The sequence below is a fragment of the Xenopus laevis genome, chromosome 7L, assembly GCF_017654675.1.
Source record: "Xenopus laevis strain J_2021 chromosome 7L, Xenopus_laevis_v10.1, whole genome shotgun sequence".
Taxonomy (NCBI): domain Eukaryota; kingdom Metazoa; phylum Chordata; class Amphibia; order Anura; family Pipidae; genus Xenopus; species Xenopus laevis.
The window spans coordinates 86,133,056-86,156,144 of NC_054383.1; the positions used below are offsets into that span (position 1 = coordinate 86,133,056).

The 23,089-nt window shown below is 37.6% G+C and overlaps 4 protein-coding genes across 5 annotated transcripts; 2 read left to right on the top strand and 2 right to left on the bottom strand.

The window, feature by feature from the left end:
* Positions 1 to 539: 539 nt before the first annotated feature.
* Positions 540 to 8,483, bottom strand: fdxacb1.L (ferredoxin-fold anticodon binding domain containing 1 L homeolog). Its single transcript, XM_018225913.2, has 6 exons — positions 8,347 to 8,483; positions 5,385 to 5,570; positions 4,285 to 4,441; positions 3,968 to 4,171; positions 3,543 to 3,701; positions 540 to 1,890 (listed from the first exon to the last, which is right to left on the bottom strand). Exons 1-6 carry the CDS (start codon positions 8,372 to 8,374, stop codon positions 756 to 758), a joined length of 1,869 nt encoding a protein of 622 aa, XP_018081402.1. The 5' UTR covers positions 8,375 to 8,483; the 3' UTR covers positions 540 to 755.
* c11orf1.L (chromosome 11 open reading frame 1 L homeolog) lies at positions 8,410 to 12,378 on the top strand. Its single transcript, XM_018225914.2, has 4 exons — positions 8,410 to 8,539; positions 10,269 to 10,446; positions 11,845 to 11,908; positions 12,118 to 12,378. Exons 2-4 carry the CDS (start codon positions 10,270 to 10,272, stop codon positions 12,258 to 12,260), a joined length of 384 nt encoding a protein of 127 aa, XP_018081403.1. The 5' UTR covers positions 8,410 to 8,539; position 10,269; the 3' UTR covers positions 12,261 to 12,378.
* Positions 12,379 to 13,379: 1,001 nt separating this feature from the next.
* On the bottom strand, positions 13,380 to 19,867 carry cryab.L (crystallin alpha B L homeolog). 2 transcript variants are annotated; one of them, XM_018225915.2, is made up of 3 exons: positions 19,220 to 19,867; positions 15,023 to 15,145; positions 13,380 to 13,713 (listed from the first exon to the last, which is right to left on the bottom strand). In XM_018225915.2, exons 1-3 carry the CDS (start codon positions 19,415 to 19,417, stop codon positions 13,519 to 13,521), a joined length of 516 nt encoding a protein of 171 aa, XP_018081404.1. In that variant the 5' UTR covers positions 19,418 to 19,867; the 3' UTR covers positions 13,380 to 13,518. The 2 variants fall into 2 exon arrangements, with proteins under 2 accessions (XP_018081404.1, XP_041425223.1); XM_041569289.1 differs by having other exon boundaries at positions 19,477 to 19,854.
* A 419-nt stretch (positions 19,868 to 20,286) lies between these two features.
* Positions 20,287 to 23,089, top strand: hspb2.L (heat shock protein family B (small) member 2 L homeolog). Its single transcript, XM_018224791.2, has 2 exons — positions 20,287 to 20,449; positions 22,547 to 23,089. The coding sequence occupies exons 1-2, from the start codon at positions 20,356 to 20,358 to the stop codon at positions 22,996 to 22,998; spliced, it is 546 nt and encodes a 181-aa protein (XP_018080280.1). The 5' UTR covers positions 20,287 to 20,355; the 3' UTR covers positions 22,999 to 23,089.

The window sequence follows — 23,089 nt, forward strand, 5'->3', positions numbered from 1 at the left end:
CTATCTAACACCCAACTCCTGAATGAAGAGAGAATGAAGAGAAACAGATGCTGAGAGAGGAATAGTAAAGATAAACTTGATTATTTCAGAAACGATGCAGAATTTTTAATTGATTATATTTAGAAAGTATGATGAAGCTTGTATTACAATTTAATTTTCGTGATAGTTCCCCTTTAAAGATGCTATGGATAGGAAGATGGAAGTTTCCCTCAACAAGACATTTGCATCACCAAGCACATCTTGTTATCCTTTCTTAGCACTCTCTTCTAGGTCAAAAGTTTTACTCTAGTTGCATAAAAAAGTTAAAGGAGTACTTTTTGTGTGGCCACCTTGATAAGGGATACTCCTATTTTAAAACACTTTTTGATTTTTGCCAGTAATATTGATCCCTCGACTCTATCTTGACTGGAGTTGATAACATTTCTGCACTTAGTCTAAAGTAGATCTCCACCCAAAACACTTTTTTACACAATACAGCAAGTGCATACAAAGTTGCCTAGCCAATTAATCAGCAAACTGTGAATTTACCAAAGTATGAATGGGAGTGATAATTCAGGTTTTATGAAGCATACATGCTTTCTCATTTATTCCTGCTCACATTCAACCATCTGGGTGACACAGAAGTTACCAAGCTATCTCACAGCAATACTCTAAGTCCTCTTCCTGAGGTGTGCTCCAAATAAGGTTCACTGGAGGGCAACCTTTATTCATTTTATTAGTTTATCCTTTTTTTGACTATTTCTTTGGTATACTGACTATCTAAGAGTGACACTAAAACAATTTTGCAATTCTTCTCTTAACAACAGTTGCATTTCTGAAGCCGTCTCATAACTCAGTGCCCTATCACATGACTGATAAGTTATCCTATAACATAAGCTGGTCTGCCCAGTATTCACATTCTGAAATGTATCCATAAGTTGAATGTCCCGAATGGTCCCTTTAGAAACTCTCTGGGCTAACAAATGAAATTCTTGATTATCAAAAATGGAGCCTTCTCTAACCCAGAAACTGACATCATGGGTATAGTGAGGAGGGTAAAGAGAAAAGAGTTTGAAGATTCTTAGTTGAGGAGGGTTAAATTGTTGTTTGAATCTGTCATCAGGTGTCCAAAGCATTTGCCAGTCAGGGATATGCAGAAGACACATGGCCAGTAAATCAAGATTTAGTGTCACTTCCAGAAGGCCATTGGCATTGCCATTTTTCCTTTGTGGCAATGCATTTATATGTCCTATTATATGATCACCATAAGTACAAGAAATCTTTTCAGTGGCATTTCCAGTGTGGAGGTTGCTGTCAAATGTTAACACACCATTAAAAATGATGTTTGTTTCAGTTTTTCTTTTCCCAGAATATTGGGAATTATTGGCAATCAAAGTCTGAACATATGCTACGGCACTGTCAATGGTAGTCCTGAGCATCTGCATTTGTTCCGTTATCTTGTCTGACTCGCAACCCCACAAAAGCATGAATTCATGGTAGATTGGCATGTTCCACTGTGATGCCAAACATTTTCTGAAAACAAGCCCGTTTAATGAGTACATTACCCCTTGGATGAAGTCAGGTCTTTGAATGATGTCATTAGTGAAATATGACAGTGAAGGCCTTACATACTGTTTGGAGCTATGGTTTGTACAGAAAGTGTTGGAACCAACCTGCTTTAGCTCTGCATTCAAAGAATACTTTGGGCATACATCACCATTCATAGCGTTGATGAAATATGGGACATTCTCAGATACTGAATGACAGCAGTTTGCTGAACTACTGCAGGTGTCACATACTAGGGAAAACGTGTCTTCCAGGCATCTAAGTGGCACACTTTTTTCCAGAAAGGCTACAAGCTCTTTGTTAAGTATTCTGGTTGGATGATATACATCTCGTTCTAAGACATCCCTATAGAATGAAAATAAAGTCAAGTATTTAAGGAGAACATCAATGCATGCAACAACGTAAATGAGTGCCAATAATGTCTTCAAAGCATCTTATACAAATACTAATTACAATTACCATATGCATTAGTTAATAATTAAGCAACATATCATAAGGACACCTATCATAGTGAAATGGTTTCCTCTGCCAGAAGGGCAGGCTAATCGCACCCATTCTCCAGTTCAAGGAAACAATATTCCTTACTCCGGTGGCCATATTGGGGCACATGCATAATGAGTGCAGCAGCTTGTTATTATGCACATGAAAGGGGCATGTCTACAAAACCTCGTCACTCCCACGTCAATCTGTGTTCAGCTGCAATGACAAGCACAGTGTTGGCCTGAGTACAGGTACGCAGAGCAGAGAATAGCTAGAAAAACACGAAAGATGTGCCTGTTAGTGCAGCTATGCAATAACAAAAGGCAGAAGGGGATGCAGGTATTGGCACTGGCCTAGCCACACGCCAGCAATGAATCCAACAATGAAAGTAGCCGATACCTTTTTATGCATCAAACGGGGTGATCCCAAACTTTATTCCATGGTGCTCTCCACACTCTCCACAAGATCAAAATCAAGATAATTATCAACTATAGAGAAATGTAGAAACCTGCAAGGTGACAATGATTTAGAGACATCCCCTCTTTATGCGTATCTTAGTCAGTGAGTAACTAACATTTAGAACATTTTATTGTCTATATGGATGTATATATGTGATATAATAGTTGTGGAACACAATTAAGAATTGAATTTATATAACACTATAACAGCAAAAAATATTTTTTTAAAAAATGGATAAAGTATTTTTTTTAAAAACTTTTTGATATATATTTAGAAAACGTATTTATGTGCGGATGAAGGGTTAAGAATTTTAGCAAAATGTGAAGATTTAATGGACACTGATAAAACAGAGGAGAGGACTATTCCCAAGAATCACCACTAGGAGTCACTGTGTCTAAACCTATAAATTTGTTTAGTCTCTTTTATATATTATCACTGATGAAGGGCCATGCGGTCCCGAAACGTTTGATCTTGTGAACAGTTTGGAGAGCACCAAGGAATAACGTTTGGGATCACCCCGTTTGATGCATAAAAAGGTATCGCTACTTTCATTGTTGGTGTCAGTGCAGCTAAACACAGCACTTCACTTTAGGAGCAGATCCACTTCTCTCTGCCAGACTCCAAAAAGCAGATGGAGAGAAGTGGGGCATACACTTAATGTAATGGAGCAATTGGTTACAGTTCCTCATCTGCCTTCCTAAGCAGCAGCGTTTGAATGGCTTGTTACCAGGGAGTTTCTCAGTGGACTGGTAATTAGTTTTATCTTTTTCGTTAACGTTCGACTTTTAGCTCTACTGCGCATGCGCAGACCTGAGAAGACCCGAAGAAGCAGAAAGAGGATAGCTCTGTGGTACTCACTAGAAGAACCCCTGGCCGGTACGCTTTTTTGAATATAGGAGCACCGGCCCGGGGTGGCAGGTAAGTAAAAGTAGTCACTTGGGGGTGCCTAACTTTTGGCACCCCAAGGGTCCTTTAAAGTCTTAAAAGCATTGTATAAAAAATATGAATATACTTTTTGTTTTTTAAGAAAATAGATCCAAATTACTGAAACCAATCACCTGTATGCTCTAATCTCTTCTTCATCCAGAACGTTCGTCGTTAGTAGCACGTCTGTCAGTCTGTTTATTAGCTGCAGTGGTTTCAACATCTCCAGAGGCAAACTCCTAGTAAAGATGTGAGTCAAAGAGCCTTCCACATGAAATGATTTTTCTTGGCTTCTGTGGAAGTAATATAAAATAAACATGGAAGTGAAAGTCACACATTTTTGAAAAGCAAAACAAAGAGTATTAAAGAAGATAGTCAGCCTCCAAAATTACTTATGCATATTTATAGCAGGACACCAGTTGTGCCATGCACTTTTAAAATTTGATGCTCCTATTATTTGATCAATTTAGAATATTATCACAATTGAAAAAAAAACATTTTATAAGCTGTTGTTTAAAGTTTTTTCATCTACAGAGACTTGGTATTAATGGCCATATACCTGTATCCTGTGCATTGATAGCCATTGTATTGATCAGTCCCAAAAGGAACCACTGCACTTAGAATATATCCTGCTTTTGCTGCCATGGCCACCACTTGCCAGCTATTATGCCATTCTCTCAAATGCTGATCTGCAGGCGTTCCTCCCTGTCCTTTGCACAAAGCAACATGTATGTCCCCTTCCTGAGAAAGAACATTGGAGCAGCTAAAAGAAAATACAAATTAAGTAAGGACAGAAAATGTGGTGGGCAGAAGAGAATGAAAAACAAATACAATGTAATCAATGTAATTGCTGATAATAGTTAATTTTTTACTTACCTTAAGAAGAACTTGGTGAGCAGGTCCCTGTTTTTCTTCACACCAGCCTTCCTACCACAGTGGGGGAAGTTGAAAATAATTTGATCATATGGTTTATTAGCAAGAAGCTCGTTACCACCAAGGTCTGTTGCATCCACCCCAAACACAACTACAGCTCCTTAAAAATAAGAAACTTTTGTTAGGCATCTAATCAGTGGTATATATATATATATATATATATATATATATAGCAAAAATGTAGAAAATACCCGCACTCCTTCACATGTGTTTTTTTGCCGGGTGCTAGGTCAAATATAGTTATATATGAAAAAATGGCAGAAAGGACCAGCACTCCGTGTTCCAAAAAAATTCAACGGTTTATTCAAAAACACTGTGGAGACACTGTGAGTTTTTGAATAAACCGTTGAATTTTTTTGGAACACGGAGTGCTGGTCCTTTCTGCCATTTTTTCATATATATATATATATATATATATATATATATATATATATATATATATATATATTGTAGCAAAAAAAAACGCACTCACAGGACTTCAAAAAAAAAAGCCGCAAAGGCTGTGATTTATTGATCCGACGTTTCTGCTACAACTCTAGCCGTCCTCAGGAAGATATATATATATCAATGTTTTATTGTTTTTTCTTAAGAAATTGAATATCCATTACTCCGTTTTGCTATATTTGTAAAGCTATTGCACTTACGCCCACTGGGACTGGAACACACAATGCATTAATATAAATGGTAACACTGTATGTAAAACATACAGCAAATAATTAGACAGAGCACAAAAATGTCTATTACTTGTATTTGTACAAAGTGCAAAAAATAAGCACTGGCACATCTGCTTTGTAGTATTCCCTCCATTTTTTCACTGATGACTTTCACTCCTTTGTCCACAAGGTGTCTACCAATAGTTTCAGAGAAATGTAGCACTGCTGCCAGTTACTGCCACAATGTCAAATTAGCATTAGCGCTGTTAGACTACCAACTTTCCATTTTGCACATAATATTAAATGCAGAGAGTTTCATTTCTGCAATAACTTCAAAGGTCTAATGGCTAATCCAGTGCAACTCAAGCTTATGGTGTCATACTGTTTTACCTCTTTCTCTTAGATGCTGCACATTGTTCCAGGCAAGAGTTTGTCTGCATACTTTATCTTCTGCTTCAAAACATGTGGCGGTGATGTGAAACCTGCCACGGCTTAAGTCACAAAGACAAACGGAGAAGGAGAAGTTCCCCTCACCCACCAATAAAATATTAAGGGCTTTTTCCATTATATGCTGACCTGCAAAATAAAACATAATAAACTGCATTACATGTGAGATCCTAAGGAAACCAAGAAAGATCACAAAAAATAAAAACAAACTGGTGCACAGAATTTGGGGATGCAGAAGATGATCCAAAGAGTCAAAAGTGGGGCCCAGAGATTAAAAGGTACTTCTGTCACAACACACTATGTAAACTTAATGAGAATATACATTTTGTATAATACTCGTCATATATATTTACTCTTCCTGATGTAGAAAAACATTTTAAAACCATTTTGCTTTCTAAAAATATCATTATATCCTCTCTCTTCTGTGTCAAGGCTAAACAGAGCTCCCGTCACTTCAGCCAGCAGCAAAGCAGACCCTCCCTCTCAGTCAGGCCCTGGTAAATGCAATAGAGCAGGGGTGCCCAGACTTTGTTACCCTGGGATCTACTCTCGACACCTGGTCCCCATCAGATCATCTACCCTGATAAAAATAGTGGGCCGTCTACTGTATGGCACAAAAACAAGTATCCCAAGCCCATAAAATGGTGATAATACTACACTATACCTGCCATAAAGCAAGACAAAACTGCTGTTTTCTATGGAAGAAAAGAAGCAAATACAGACAGTGTGACATAGTTATTGATGGTTTTATGGAAATAATTGCCGGGCTGTGGACTAGAAAGAATTATGTGAGTACAGGTAATACAAGGCTCCCCTGGCCGAAAGTACAGCCAAGACATCATGCCCTTTCTTTTTCATGATTAGATATGAACAGGTGCCTGAAGACATAGAGGACATTTGGGGATGGTAAAAGGAGAGCTGAGGGCAGTTATTTGGGAGGGCTGCCAGTCCTTATTGGAGCTGAAAAGAATCAGGACAGTGAGGGAGGCCTATGTAGAACATTACCAGTACCAGCCACTTCAAACTCTGAGCTGCCAAAAAGCAGTGACAGGATGGAGTTCCTAATAAAGCCCACCCTCATGCCTTCCTATGAGTGTGACTACAGCTCCCAGCATCCCCCACAGCTAGAGCTGAAGTTGCTATCCAGCAGCCAGAGGCTGGGGTGTAACGGAGCCATCCTCACTAGAGAGCACGGCCCGCTCCGCACAGTTCATCATTGCGCTTATAAAAATGCAGCAGCAGCACCTGTGCCTCCCGAGCTGCCCCTTTCCATAGGCTGAGGCTGACACTAGCACCAGATATGGCTCTTAATTACAGCTAGTCTTTTCCACTAGCTCCACAGAGTGAGAAGGTGATAATCCCATCAGCTGCCTGAGGAGCCAATCCGCTAGTGCTGGGGAGACACTGAGCTTGGGGATGTGAGTGGTGGGGCTGTTACTGCTTCCACGTGCTTTTACTATCCCCAGTCCAGGAAGCCCGGCACTTCCAGTGATATAGAGTGCTGCTCCCATGGGTGCCCTGTGCCTGCCGGCTTGCACTGCAGGCTTGCCACTGGCTGAGGCGGCCATCTTTACTAAGGGTCCGTGCGGCGGTGGGGCCCTTCACTCTTCCCCGTCCCCTCCTCTATGGTCCAGGCAGCGGTCTACCAGGAACATTACCAGGATCTACTGGTAGACCGCAATCTATGTCCTGGGCACCCCTGCAATAGAGGTATGGGGTGGGGTCCATAAAGGATCTTTCCATAATTTGGATTGCCATACCTTATGCCTTATAGAACTGGTTGGTCATCAATATGGATGAATGCATATTACCATCAAATACAATGTACCATTTTATTATTAAAGAGAAACAGGAAATAATAATAATAATAAAAAAAAACAACAATTATTTCTTAAAATGGAGTCAATAGGAGATAGCCTTCGGAGCTTTCAGAATAATGGGTTTCCAGAAAAAGGGTTCCTGTACTCTCAGACGGGCTAATAGTGTTGAGCTGTAGGGAACATCAGTCATCCTAGCATACAATGGGCAGGCACAATTACAGTTTCAGGGTGGGTGTCACTAAAGGGTGAGTGGAGGGAAAGTTTATTAAGTGAAGTGTTCAAAGGGCTACAAGGTTTATATTAAAGGAGTTGTTACCGTTGAGTTACTTTTTAAGTATGATGTAGAGGGCGATATTCTGAGACAATAGTTTTCATTTTTTTTTTTTATTATTTGTAGGTTTTGAGTAATTTATCTTTTTCAGCAGCTTTCTAGTTTGCATTTGCAGCAATCTGGTTGCTAGAGTCCAAATTACCCTAGCAACCACGCACTTATTTGAATAAGAGACTGGAATATCAATATTCAGGGTCTAAATAGAAAGATGAGTAATAAATAGAAGCAATAACAAATTTGTAGCCTTACAGAGTATTTTTTTTTAGAAGGGATCAGTGACCCTCCTTTTGAAAGCTGGAAATGGATGAAAAAGGCAAATAATTAAAAAAAAAACTATAAAAAAAATAAATAATGAAGAACAACTGAAAATTTTATTATAATTGGTTATTAACTTAAAGATAAACCAGCCCTTTAACATATATAACTCATTTTGTTGTACTTTTATTTTCACTGTTTTTATTTTCGCTTTTTTTGCCTCAGACCTGGCAACTCTGCATAGCCTGAAAATAGGGTTAAAATTGGGTCAAAAACAGGAGGTGGGAGAGATAGCGCTGTAATTCTATACTTTTAAGATCCTAGTTTGCAGAAAGAGCAGAGAGTAACAGCTTGAAGTTGCTCCACTTGTATCGCTTCCTTATTTCACATTGATTTCAGACAAAGGCCCTATGCGTTTGCTCAGTTGTGCCTCGCTCGCTCTCTCTCTCTCCCCGTTCGCCCGCTCCTTCTAACATCAGCCGGATATCATACTACCTACCATCTTCCTCTGAACCATCCACCGGCATGTCTTCCGAATCCTCTCACGTGACCGCTCTCTGCAGCATGCGCTTAATGATGACGTTGTCCATCCCGTAGCCTGGTTGTCAAGCAAAACAATTGTGTTAGCAACAGAGGGGCGAAGTTAGTGATTCGACTCTTTCCAAGCAGCCAGTACGCGGCAGTATTAACAGGTACCAGAGATATTTCTCAGCTGTCTTATATAACCGCATCTGTAACTATCTGTAACTGCTTTCTATAAACAGTGGTGAGGGTTTGAATTAGATTGTGTGTGCTGTCATCAGTGTTTGTTTTAGGAGTTGTCAATTAGGCAGCAAGGAAGTTGTAAAGGAGTGTTTACCTTTAAGTGAACCTTTTAGTATGTTATAGAATGGCTAATTCTAAGCAGCTTTTCAATTGGTCTTCATTATTTATTTTTTATAATTGTTTATTATTTGACGACATCTGATTCTTTCCAGCTTTCAAACGGGGGTCCCATCTAAAAGCAAATACTTTGTAAGGCTACACATTTATTGCTACTTTCTATTACTCATCTTTCTATTCAGGTCCTCTCCTATTCATATATACCAGCCCTCTGTTCAAATCAATGCATGGTTGCTAGGGGAATTCCAACCCTATTACTGAAATAGCAAACTGGAGAGCTGCTGAAGTGAAATAACTCAAAAACCACAGATTAAAAAAAAAACGAAAACCAATTGCAACTTGGCTCAGAATATCACTCCTTGCGTCATACTAAAAGTTAACTCAAAAGCAAACAAACCATTTAAATTAATTTTAGTATGTAAGAATTGATATTCCTATATATTTTAGCAACTGGTCTTCATTTTTTGATTTTTGTAGTTTCTAAAAAATATTTTAGCTTTTTATTAAACTGCTCTATTACTGGAATTTGAGCAGGAGTCTGGTTGCTATGGTTAAGCTTACCCTAGCAACCAAGCAGTGGTGCAAATGGACACTGATGGGGCGTGGTGAAGGATGTGCACCCTACAGTGACAGCACACTCCTGGTAACCATGCTGAAAAACTTCCCTCTACCCTGCTTGTCAATAAATGACTTATCGTGGCTCAGGCAGAACTCAATGGGTGCAGTAGTTACACCACTGCAACCAGGTAGTGATGCAAATGAGAATGAAAAGATGATAGGTGAACAACCCCTTTTTAGCAATAACGCGTGTTCTAACATAATCTGGGTTTGATACATGATATTTGGCCTGCTCCTGGAGTTACAGGTTATAGGTATCACCTATTAACTTTGTGTTGTAATGGGGTTGGAAGGCTTTTTAGTAAGTGAGGGAATACAGGGTTATGGAAGACAGCTCATAGTACAAGTTGATCCAGGGACTAGTCTGATTGCCATCTTGGAGTCAGGAAGGATTTTTTTCCCCCTCTGAGGCAAATTGGAGAGGCTTTCAAAGGGGTTTTTTGCCTTTCTCTGGATCAACTAACAGTTAGGTAAAATATATATATATTATTATATTACTACAGTATGTAAAGATGCTTCTGTATGAATCCTGGACAAGGAAAAGTAACTATACATGCATATTCATCTTCAAGATGCTTTTCTTATTTTATTCATGAACCCTTTATATATCCCAATAACATCATTTTCCAGTGACGTAACTAACAGGGGTGCAGATGGGCCCCAAGGTGGTTATGTCAGAGCCATAATAAGTCATATCATTTTTCTGTAAGCATGCCAGGAGCACACTGGTCTGCATTTATGTAGGGGGGGGGGGTCCAGGACCCAAGCATGTCTGTGGTTAGTTACACCACTACCATTTTTTCTAAATCCACTATAGGAGTGGTGGTGGCAAGTGTTTTTTAATGTCTTTTGCTTTCAGTTGTTAAACCCAGTCCACTTTTTGTAGTGCATATAACTCTATGGATGAACTTGTTCCCTCAGAATGTCAGCTTCTTTATATCCCAACCTCCCTAATGGTCCTGTCCAGCGAAGGGAACAGTTCTGCTGGGGACGTGCAACTAATGAAAACTCCTATTCCAGCAAAACTCTTATGGGCAATTGGAACCAGGAACACTTTGACCTGTGTCATTTAGAGAAAAGGAAGCCTCTGCCATCACAGGTACTTTAGGAACCCATAGAGTCATAGACAGTGTAATCTGCACAAAATGGCAACATATATTTATTCAGCTGGAATGTGAGTGATGCTGCATTTAAAGATATCAGACATCATTTGCAATATTAAATAGGGTGGAACCAATCACCTTTGATAACTTTTGCTTTTTAATTGCTTGGACTTCCATTATTCAAGGTGCAATGTCTTGCCCTATGTTGAAAGGAACATGTATTATATAGGCCACTCATTGTTCCTTCAAAATTGAATATTTATGATAATTTATGTAACAAACAAACAGGTACGGTATCCATTATCCAGAAAGCTCCGAATTATAGAAAGGCAGTCTCCCATAGACTCCCATTTTATCCAAATTTTTAAAAATGATTTCCTTTTTCTCTGTAATAATAAAAAAGTACCTTGTATTTGATCCAAACTAAGATATAATTAATCCTTATTGGAAGCAAACCCAGCCTAATGGGTTTATTTAATCTTTACATACATTTTAGTAGACTTAAGGTATGAAGATCCAAATTATGGAAAGATCCATTATCCGGCAAACCCCAGGTCCCAAGTATTCTGGATTACAGGTCCCATACCTGTAGTTTATACTATGCAGCATTTTCTTCCATAACTCAGTTGTTCACCCCACTTCATTGATACATTATTTTTAAATATTGATCCTCCATTGTTTAACTTTACATTTTGTAACATGTATACAATTTGGATCATTGGATGCATCCCTTCATAATCCTTATCACATGGCCATTCTTTGGCCTGTAATATAATATTTTTAGTCTTCAAAGACCCTGAACAGCATTGGTTTTCCACATGCAGTAACAAAAAAAAGCCTGAGCTTTTTCAAGAAATAAATATATAGTATATTTGGAGAATGTGATTGGAAAGCAATTACTAAGAATTGGATATGTCTAAAGTTGCAGTAGCAGTAATATTTCATGGGTCCCTATGTTATTTAACTTCTCAGGGATTCCTCAGATCAGGTTTGTACAGTTCCAGCTGGTTATTGACTAAACTCTATTTCTGTAGAATGCCTTTCTTGGTTGATGGGAACATCATATACCCTGTATCAGGAGAATTACTAGTAGAAGAAATGTCTTATTAGGCACGCTGTTTGTACTAGCCCTATAGTTTCTGCCTGAGCATGATCCAATAATCATGAAACAATTTATACCTGGTTCAGTACACCTGGTTTACAAGGTAGTCATTTTGCTAGTTTTTTTTATATGGATAGCAATATATAGATTGATCAGTATATTGCACTGAATTACAGAATTACCACATATCTTGGGAGTTCCATTCCATTGATATGAATGGAATTCCCAGATGAAAATCCCATGCACCTTGTATTTTAGTTGCTTTAACTACTATGAATTTCTCTGGTTTCAGTATGATCACTATTACCAAAGTTCCTACTCGTCTTCATACAACAAGATGAAAACTGGGTCACATGGTGAGTGAATTTTGTGGATATTATTATATGCATGCCTCCCGCATATCTCCAGACAGTTAATTAAACTTTCTCTAAAGGCACTGTATGTTGTGTTTACAAAATTTTGTCTTTTTTTACATTGACTTTTAAAATACTTGTGATACTTTCCTTTTAAAGTGCTACCAGCCTTTCAGGATAGGTTCATCTTTTTTTTTTTTTTTCCTTAATAGCTGTCAAAAGGGAGCCTCATGTTTTCCCAGGACATCAACCTGAATTAGACTCACTGGACTCCAAACCTCTGCAGAAGTCTTGCTACATGCTAGATTATTGTCATCCGTTACATGCCCCATTTGAAGAGCCAGAGAAGAAATGAAACTGCCTTATATTTTTAAGAACTTCATAAAATGAATGAGAGTCAGTAGCGAAAAGACTGTCCCTAACAATCCAAAATAATAATGATAAAACTAATAATAAAATATGTTCAAATATTATGAGTTGTCGGTGGTTCAAAATTATTAATGAGGATAAATGCAGTATGCACATGCTGTATACTGTATCGACAGGTAGGCATGTATCGACAGGTAGGCAGTAGTGGACATTAATTAACTAATTACATGAAAACATGAATGATAAAAATACAGTACTCCAGCGTTTGGAAGGATTGTACCACCTCCAGCCCAGTGTGACTGACTCTGTCGGCTCAGGTAAGTATTTCTGGGTAGGGGAAAGCATTTGGCCAGAAATATTTAGGTGCTACAAATCCTAAGTAATACTAACACTTTTCTATGAATTTTCATAGGACCGTGTCAGTATCACTTTAATGTTCACTTAATATGTAATCCAATTATTAAAAAAAAGGCTGAAAAGTTTCCATCAAATTTAAATGTCAAAATTAAACCTTCCTAACTGCGAGTTGTTCCAGAGGAAGTTAAAAAATCCCTCTTAAACCATACTTAATATTAGAGGGTGAAAAAGAAATCCTATCTCCAAGAGGTAATTGTAGCAGTCCCTGGATTAATTTGTAGTAATAATTAATAGTTCATTCAGACAGGATATTTTGTTGCCATGATTAATCTCCTCCAGCAGGGAAGACAAAACAGCCAAAGTTACCTTATTGTTGGGATAATGTAAACGGCTGGTGGTAAACCATATGCATTGTGTAGTAGCCTGAAGTTGGGCTACTATATATGTTACATATGTTTTACCACCAGCAATTTTCATTAATCCAATCCCAGTAGGAAGGTAACTTCATATGTTTTGTAGCACTCTAGAGGAGATTAATAACAGCAATCAAAAGAAAATGTAAACATTATTTTAATTATAATTTTTGGTTTAGAATCTTCACGTTGTTATTCTGGTGCTAAAATGTAAACTAAAATTAAGATTAACATTTAATTCAACCACAGGACAGCAATCAAGCATCTCGGTAGGCTTACTCTCACTCATCTCATATACTCTAACTCTTTTATATAAAAGCAACATGACAAAAACATAAGTTTATCTTGGCTTTATTTGTAGTAGTAATTTGCTTTGGTCACAAGACAACACATAAACATGTAGCTGTTTAGTATGAGGTTCTAATTATGGCAGGGTGGAACAGTATCATCGATGCTTGGAAGAGGTAACAGGCCCTACTTTTTACTGATGGATGTCTTTTCTTCACGAGTAATAGGGATGCTGCGTTCAGGTACTTCAGAGAGCTTTCTTGGTCCAGAGACTGTCAGTACACCATCTGGAGACAGAGTTGAGGTGATGGATTGGGGATCAACATCTGATGGAATTTTGTATCTTCGTTGGAAATCTCTGGAAACAAAGCCATGTTCATCCTGAAACATGAACATTTAGATATTAGTAGATGATAACTGTCAATATTATTTCTGAAGCCATAACATCTTAGAATTATTTCCATTTAAGTAAATTTGACCTATGCAAAACAAAAAGTTCACAAGGGTTGCAAAGAATATGGTGATGTTATATGAATAATGGATATTATTATACATTTTGAATGTGTTTTATGTCAAAATAAGGTAATGGTTTACAAAAATATTGCCATACTTTGCTCACTTTGGCAGCAAAAAACATGTTTCCAAACAGCACTCATATATTTATCAAAGACTGAAGTTAGAGATCACCACAGTACGCTAGAGTGAAATACCACCACTCGCCATTCATTTCTATGGGATTTTTAAAGGCGTATTTATCAAAGGGTGAAAGTTCACCCTTTGATAAATACGCCTTTAAAAATCCCATAGAAATGAATAGAGAAAGGCGGTATTTGACTCTAGTGGACTGTGGTGATCTCTAACTTCACTTTTTGATATATATACCCCATAGCTGGGTCCTGCAAATTTTATAGGCAGCAAAGGTAACCTGTCAATAGCCTTTTATCAAAATATGTGACTATTTCCTCAACTTTGATGCTAGTTTCTCTGTCTTTCACTCCCTTTGTTGTCTGAAGTCATCTGGAAAAAAGATAGGAAAACCTAATAGTACAGTAGCTGACCAGTCCCTGCCTGATGACAATGACAGACCTTTATGTGGAGCTTATAAATATCATAATGCACATAACACAGCTGAATACTTGATTTAAAAGAAAATTCTAAACCATTTGAAATGATCAAACCTTCAATATTAAAAGCTATTGTGCCCTTTCCTCTGTTTCAACCCTAAAAAAGCTCCATAAAGTCTTGGAGGAATATTTTTCTATTATCTCTTTTCTCATCAGATTACCTAAAGACAAAAAGTTCCAAACTTTCCAAAAAGAATTCATGAGTTTTGGTAATAGGATTGCTGCTTCTTCCGTATCAGGATTTACCTTTTCAGAGAAAAATGCCATGTTCTTGTGCATCCATCCAGTTGTTTGAGCAGAACAGGAAAGCTCCACCTAAGATGGACATTTCTATTGGTATCAGTAACCAATAAAAACATAAAATGGATCTTCTGCCTGAATGCCTGTTTCTGCTTCCAGGTCTCTGAAAGCTCTTATCAGTACTTATAAATAAAAGTTTCCATTTTGGAGATTTGCAGTGCAATTTTTTGGAGCAAATATTCAGGCAAACCTTTCCCCCACTGGATGAATTCACATTGTAGCGTGATTTTATTTGTAAGCAAGATCTAATTAGCTTTAAAACTTACCTGCCGTTCTTCATGCACCCCATGGATTTCAATAAAATCTCCAACAATCTTCACCTTTAGTTCTTCTGGTGAGAAATGCTTCACATCCAAGTTTACAGAGAATTTATCCTTATCAATTCTCATCTGCAGGAAGTAAATCAACACATGCATGATTAATGGCACAGTAGCTGCTACTTGTGGCTACAAAATACCCTGCCATAGACAATACGGAGAATTGCCTTAGCAAAGCCAGTTATTGGCCATTCTATGCCACTTCTCATCCAGTATGGAATAGTATTTGACATTGCTCACTCTAATAAGGCTTCATTTTATTCATGTTGAAATCCTTTATGCAGATGTAATACATTACTCTCTCATTTTTTTCCAAGCTCCCTTGCTTTTTCTACATCCATATTGCTGTACATTGAATACTTTCCTGTTAATGTTGTTTTTAACAATGTTTTATTCTCCTCCCTTACACTATTTGTAAATCTGTTTTCCAATATCAAAAGTAGGGATGCACCGAATCCAAGATTCAGCCAGGATTCGGCCTTTTTCAGCAGGATTCGGCCTTTTTCAGCAGGATTCCTATTCGGCTGAACCGAATCCTAATTTGCATATGCAAATTAGGTGAGAGAAATCGCGTGCCTTTTGTCACAAAACAAGGAAGTACATTTTCCCCCTACCCACCCCTAATTTGCATATGCAAATTAGGGTTCTGATTCGGTTTGGCCGAATTCAAAAAAGGGGATTCAGTGTATCCCTAATCAAAAGCATCAATAAACCATCACAATTGGCTTTGGGCTGTGGTAAATTTGGATTCCATTTAACAATTACTGACAATAAAATTTAGGAATGCGATTATCACATTCCAGACATTGATTTGATCCATATTTTATTTGTCACATGAAGTCATCTGCTTGTATAAATAGCTATGTACACAGTCATGCCCATCAGCAGTAATCCTTATTTGGATTCCATAAACTCTTCCATTCCTACCCAGGTCACATGCTTAATACTTCCCACTTGAATCATTACATCATAAACTGACAATGCACTTGTTTTGTTTTTTGGAAGAACAGTGCATTGATATCAAGTATTGTATAAAGAGTCTTGTGTTCCTGTTATGAAAAATACAAAGATGAATTGTTTTCCTCTAAGTAGCTGACAACATATTTCTGTTCTAAAATAGAAAACAATATTCCTTACACAATAAAACTGTATGAAGTCTGCGACTATGCTAATCCTGGCAAGTGGAACAAAGTGACCTTCACAGGGTATAGTTGATTTAGAATATATGAACATACTAAATACGTCTCATTGCCAGCATTATTTAAAATAGAATCTTTTTTTGCATTGCTTTATAATAGCCAAGCAGTTGATGCTCACCATTGATACATGCCGTGCCCACATACAGGGATTTAAATGTTTGTGCCTTTGATGAAATCCAACAAGAGCAAATGGCTAAATACAGCCCCCCCCCCCAGACTACTGAGATTACGTGTGGACCTGCCTAGGCATTCTCTTGTTTTCCCAAGTGCACTCAGCCTTGTGACTTGTGCTTTGATAAATTAATTTACTCCTGCACTGTAAATTGGGAGAAACCCCCAGGAGCCTTTCAACAACACAATTGGCAGGTAACAAGATAGCAGGGTTCCCTGAAGCAGTGGAGTAACTATATGTTACTGGGCCCCACAGCAAATTAATTTTAAGCCCCCCAACATATCCAGAGATTGTCCTGTTTTATCAATTTATTTTGAAATTGCTCATTGGGTCATGTGGCCCCCTAAACCTCCTGCTTCCTCTGTAGTTATGCCCCTGCCCTGAAGGATTCTGCCACAACTGAGAATGCCTCCATGTTTCTATGATGCTGCCTCTGTTCTACTTTGAGGAGATAGAACATGCTAGTAGAGAAAACATCCTGTATTTTATAAGTGGGGAAACAGGCAAAACTGTCCTCATTGCATCTCTTAAGTGCAATAGCAGGTGGAACATTTTGTCACCCTTGAGAAATCTCATTGCCTGCAGACAACTAAGTACATAAAAATACATTTGAATTGCTCCATATGTCAATAATGGTGGGTAAAACTGACATCTTACCTAATTGCGCAACAATGTGGGAGCATTTTAATGCAATTATTCAAGAAGTCGGTTATACCTATGGCATTGGGAACAATTCAGAGGTATTTTGGATGTTTTGTTGCCCATCTGCAACATTGTTGTGATTTCCTGTGGGCAAGAAATAGTCCCATGTGCTAATTCCTTATGGGCTACAGCACATGGAGGGGGGATGCTGTGGTTAAAAAAAGCCTTGTCTGCATGTGTCTATAAAGATTCTCATTTATCCAGGTCAAGAGATATACTGCCTGTCACAGCTTCATGGGGAGGTGACATTTAGATTTCCCTCAAATACATGAAATACATTAATATTGTAGTACTGGGAAAAATGAAGAATTGATTATAATGAGGAAAATGGTTGAGATTTTTGTACTGGGTGGTCAACAGTGGCTGACCTGTATGGAGGGTAACTGGCTGAGGTCAGAGACATTGCAAAGATGGCTATATTGGGTGAAAATAAAAGAGATGGCTGCATTTTGGAATGAGAGAGATGGCTGTTCTGGGAGGAAATGATAGAGGTGCCTGTACATGGGGGGGAAATAACAGAAATGACCATAAAATGGATAAATCAGAAAGATAGGTGTGCTACAAAGACATGTATAAATGGACTTAACTGCAAAAACTGGTGTACTGGGAAAATAGCAGAACTGGCTGTAATGGAGAAAATTGCAGAGCTGATAGTACTGACAGATGTGCAATGCTAAGCAGCAATTGAAGAGAAAGAGAATACTTAACTGGGAAAAATGGGGATAGGGCTAATGCTGCATCCTCATGCTTAAATTAACAGGTATTTTACTATAGCAATAAGTAATAGGAGATACTTCCAATCTAGGACTGGGTGTGGTCACACACAAAATACTTATGTGGATGAGCCTGGATTTCACTTTTAGTGGTACCGTTATACAAACAATATAATAATAACTGCTGGTATTTGTAAGTTTCCCACAGATTTACACAGGGGTTAACCATTTACAGTGCTAGCATGCTCATAGTATTTGGTGAGTTTTGGCACCAGCAAGCATGTCTCAGTCGAAACCAAGCTGTGCTCAAACCATATCTAGAAATTTTTATATTTCTAGGGCTGATTTATACAGCAGCATTTGTATCAGTTCTAGGCACAGTTATCAACTCCCTATCAAAACTATTTTAAGGAGTGCATTAAAATGTGTTTTCCTATCCACCCTTTTTTTCATCTCTAAGGGGCACATTTACTATAACTTGGAAAACAAATACAACCAAATTCCCTTCCACAATATTAACTGATATATCAATAATTTTTCTCAAGCTTCAGAACGTCACAGCATCAAATCGAATCGTATGATTGACACTCCAAAAACTCGACTTTTTCAGAATATCAGATGAAAACCCTGAATTTTTTGGATTATCAAGCGCAGATCACAATGTAAAGAACCAACTTCAGGGACATCTGCCATTGACTTCTACATGACCCCGACAGGTTTGAGATAGGGTATTATCAGATTTGGATTTTTAGCAGCTTTGGGGTATGATAAATATCTAAATATCTTAAAATTAAAAAAAAGTTTCCATAAAAAAATTGTTTTCCCTCTAAAAACCTCAACCAGAAAAAAAAATTGAGATTTAATAAATGGGCCCCCTAATGTAGATAAGACATTTCTAATGACACCCCAATATACACTGATCACAGATTAAATTAAATAACTGATCCATCGTCTTCTCCTTTCCAAATGTATGTTTGTTTTTGTTCCTTTGTACTATGTTTAAGACACTGTTCCAATGGTATGGCAATATTTGTGAAATATAATATAACTGGTGATAATACGCTTGCATTAGCATATTAATAGTTACTTTTGATGTCAATACTAATTGAAAACATTCATCTCTGATTTATTGTACTTAGGTGGATCACTCAGCATCTTTGTAAAGGTATCTATTTGTACTGCGAATGTAGAAAAACATCAACTTTGAATAAATATTGCTACTGAATGTAATTGCCCTTTTTTATAAGCATCATAAGATCAAAGTGATCTTAAAAAGCAATGCAAAACGTTATCTAAACACCCAGTTCTCCCTTTAGCCTATAATAGCACCAGCACCTTACAGGTTTAAAGAGAAAACTACCTCAGACAGTCCACTGTCTATCCAGCTTGGAAGTCTGAAGCTGGGGTATCTGAAGAAGAAAGGTGATAGCAGACTGGAACTTGGGAAAAGTTCAGCCTCATGCAGGTGTTCTCCAAAATGCTGGTCAAAGATCTTGTTTGGTCCAAACAATGAGTAAAAGTGGCGACGGAACCAAGGATGTTGGATAGCTACATCCATTTTCTAGCTGCTTTTCTTGCTGCCTTAACTCAGTTTAAGGTCTGAGTTAGCCAACTAACCTGGAGCTCTTATATACAGTGGACTGCCAGTCGGCTCCACCCTTGCACCCGAACATTGAACATTCTGGAAAATTGAAGTCAGGTGATTTCATTATTCAGCCATGATCGTCTGCTCCCATTCAGCAGAGAGCCGGTGGACATGTGCCATGACAGTTTCTCTATTCACTCTTCAGCCCACTGAATTAACAAGAAGAAATGCTGATTGTTGTTCTGTTTTCTTTCCTACTTCTGTGCTCTTTGGCTCAACAGATCATTTCAGCCACTCTCCTGTAACTTGACAAGGATGATTTCATGCCCAGATCTGACAGATGATAGTGTAATCGCAATGTAATTTATTTAATCCTTAATGCTCTACAAACATCCATCCCTCTTCCAGCTTCCTACAGGGCACGTATCAACAAGGATGGCTTCATTCTTGTCATAGCATTACTGGCAGAGGGGGCGTTAAATGCCTACATGGGTGTGATCATTGCTGACAAAGGAGCTAAATATACACACAATGTGCAATTATTATTTTATTATAATGTTATTCATTTGTTACTAAGTCTGTCATCAGGTTGAACAAGTAACATGTGAACTATGTTTATGTTTTTATATTTTTGTTTGTTTGCTCAGAATCCACATACAATATAAGAAATTATGCAGTTTCCAGGCTAGAGAACTTAACGCAGAAATATGAAAAAGTGTCCCTGTGATCTATTCTATTTACAGGAACCTTAAGCCTCAGCATCTAAAGGATTTTGGGGGCTTAATGGTATTATAATCTCCCCTCCCATCAGCTTCCAGTGATTAAAATGTTGAAGGCAGAGGCAGCTCTCTCCCATCTGTACTGCAGCCAGACACCTTGATAGAAACATCCTTATTTTCCTGTTCAGGCTGATGGAAGGTAGAACTGTGCCTCACACCTATCCCATGAGTGCAGAATATGAATTTGCTAACCCAACCAAGATTTTTGAACAAAACTTTGGAGAAGGTAACTAAAAATGTCCATTATTTTTGTTGGTTTGATTTAACTGGCTAAATAAAGAAAGGGAAAGAAAATGAAGCAAAAAAAATAAATAAAGAAGATTGAAAAAAGCAGAAATTGCATAACCTAAAAATAATATATTAAGTTTCAGAGACATCAAAAATGAACTCTCTGAAACATTAAAGCAAGTAATACAATTTTATATTTTCTACATTTCATTACAGCCTCCCAGAATCCTGGCTTATTTACTAAATGTATTAAGGAAGCTGTTTATATTTACACTTGCACAGGGGGAACTTGAGTAGCAACTCAGCTTTCAGCACTCTCTAGTGACCATACCATACCTCCACTATACCTCCAAAACTTTGGCATTCATTTCTTGTGCTTTTATGTAAGTAACAAAAAAAAGTTACATCCAAAACCCCCTAACAGAAATGACATTGCAAATGTTTGTGTCACAATGTTCCTTTGATACTGTGTGTGTCTGTGCTTTACAGTATTTTCCTCTGTTTATCCATTTATCCATCTTGGTTATCAAAATTGTACCATGACTGACAAGGAGGCCTCACAAGGGAAGTTGTACTTTTATTACATGTATGGGATTCATTATCCAGAAAGCTCCGAATTACAGAAGAGAAAATCTGTCATAGATAACATTTTTTCCAAATAATCCAATTTTTTAAAATTGAGTTCCTTTTTTCTGTAATAATAAAACAGTATCTAGTACTTGATCTTAACTAAGATATAATTAATGCTTACTGAAGGCACAACCAGTCTATTGGGTTTATTTAATGTTTACATGATTTTTCTAGTAGACGTAAGGCATAAAAATTGAAATTACGGAAAGATCCATTATCTGGAATAACCCAGGCCCCGAGCATTCTAGATAAAAGGTCCCATACCTGTATTATGTATTTCTAGAGCACCAACATATTGTGCAGCTACTTTTACCTTATATATTTTATATACTTTATATAATAAAAGATAGAATAATTTATATTATTTAAGGTTTTTAGAAAGTGAAATGTCTTGGCTTCTGACATACTACCATGTAGTACACAGTTTAGTTTATGTTTGTGCTGGTTACTGGTGCTGGAGATGGGTCATATAAATAGTAACACAGCTGTTCCGTCTCTCATTGTCTCTTGGCATAGACAGTGACTGTGCATTGGTATTTTATTGAGATGACTAAGCATTTCTAATAAGTGACAGACACAAACAACAATTGGCATTAGTTAATCTTACCATCACTGTCGATTGAACTACAGTAACTCCTAATATGTTTAAATTCTTGGACTCCTTATAAAGTGTTTTCAAAATCTATGCTATTATCGAGTAAAGGGAGAGGGTCTGCTGAGGGCCACTTGAGTTAATATTCACATACTCCCATGGTCCAATACTCAATACAAGTGTTTATACCTCATTTCGGCTCTATGGTATATAAACTATACTTCTAAACTGTAGGGGTCATTTACAGAGACGCCAGACCCACGTGCAGGAGCACAAAGGGAGTGTTATTAAAGGTGTACAGAAAGCTAGAGACACAGTGGTAGGAAAGGCACTGTTAAAGCTGCAAGCAGAGACAGTGATTCCTTCATACCAGACTGGGGGGACAAAATCACCTCTTAATTTCCATTAAAATACAGCATATGTTTCAACCAAATTATGTTCAACATATACACAAACTTTCCAAGCTCCCAGAACCTCAGTCTTATTATGCGATGATCAGGCTGCCACTATTATTTATGTATAATGCTTTCTTTATCTTGATTTTGTTACTTTTTTCTACCATCGTTCACCGCCTTTCAACACTTATTTACAAAACTTCTGGCAATGTCTTCTTATCTTCTAGTAAGCAATATAAAGCCTGTGCTAGTCTTTTCGCTAGCTATTGCGGCAGGGACTTGTATGTTTGATGATGTGTCACGTTTGTAATGTGCTGTAGAATATGTCGGAACTATAAAAATAAATGATAATAATAAATGTAGCTGTCATTTACTGCCATCTCAATGGTATAATGGTAGCTTTAAACTGATATTTATTATTTTATGTAAAACATATACTCTGAATGACTATTCTCTCACCTTTTGTTCTGTTTTTCAGGCCTTTCCCCAAAGGATCTTCTGTGCCCTACATTATACCATGGTTATTACATCAGGCCAAGGATCAACAAACAGACAGATAGGGGCTTTTCTGAAATCAATAGGAATGAACATAAATTCCAAGCATTCCTAGATGTTTGCCATTTTCTCCCAGATGAGATCAGTGTTCATACAATGGACAACCTCCTAGAAATATCTGCACAACATCCACAGAAGATAGATAGCCATGGCTTTGTTAGTAGGTCATTTAACAGGAAATACATTTTGCCCTTGGATGTAGACCCTCTTCTAGTAAAAGCTAAGTTGTCCCATGATGGAATCTTAAGCATCGAGGCTCCCAGGAACGGTGTGGACCTGAATGGAGAAATCAATGTGGTAAAGATAGAAGTTCAAAAGTCTCCTGTAGCAGAAGCTGAAAGTTCCAAGGAGAAGACCAAAGACGTATTTGATTAAATAATAGGAGTTGTTTGCTTTCAAATTAACTTTAAGTATGATGTAGAGAGTGATATTCTGAGACCATTTTCAATTGGTTTTATTTTTTTAT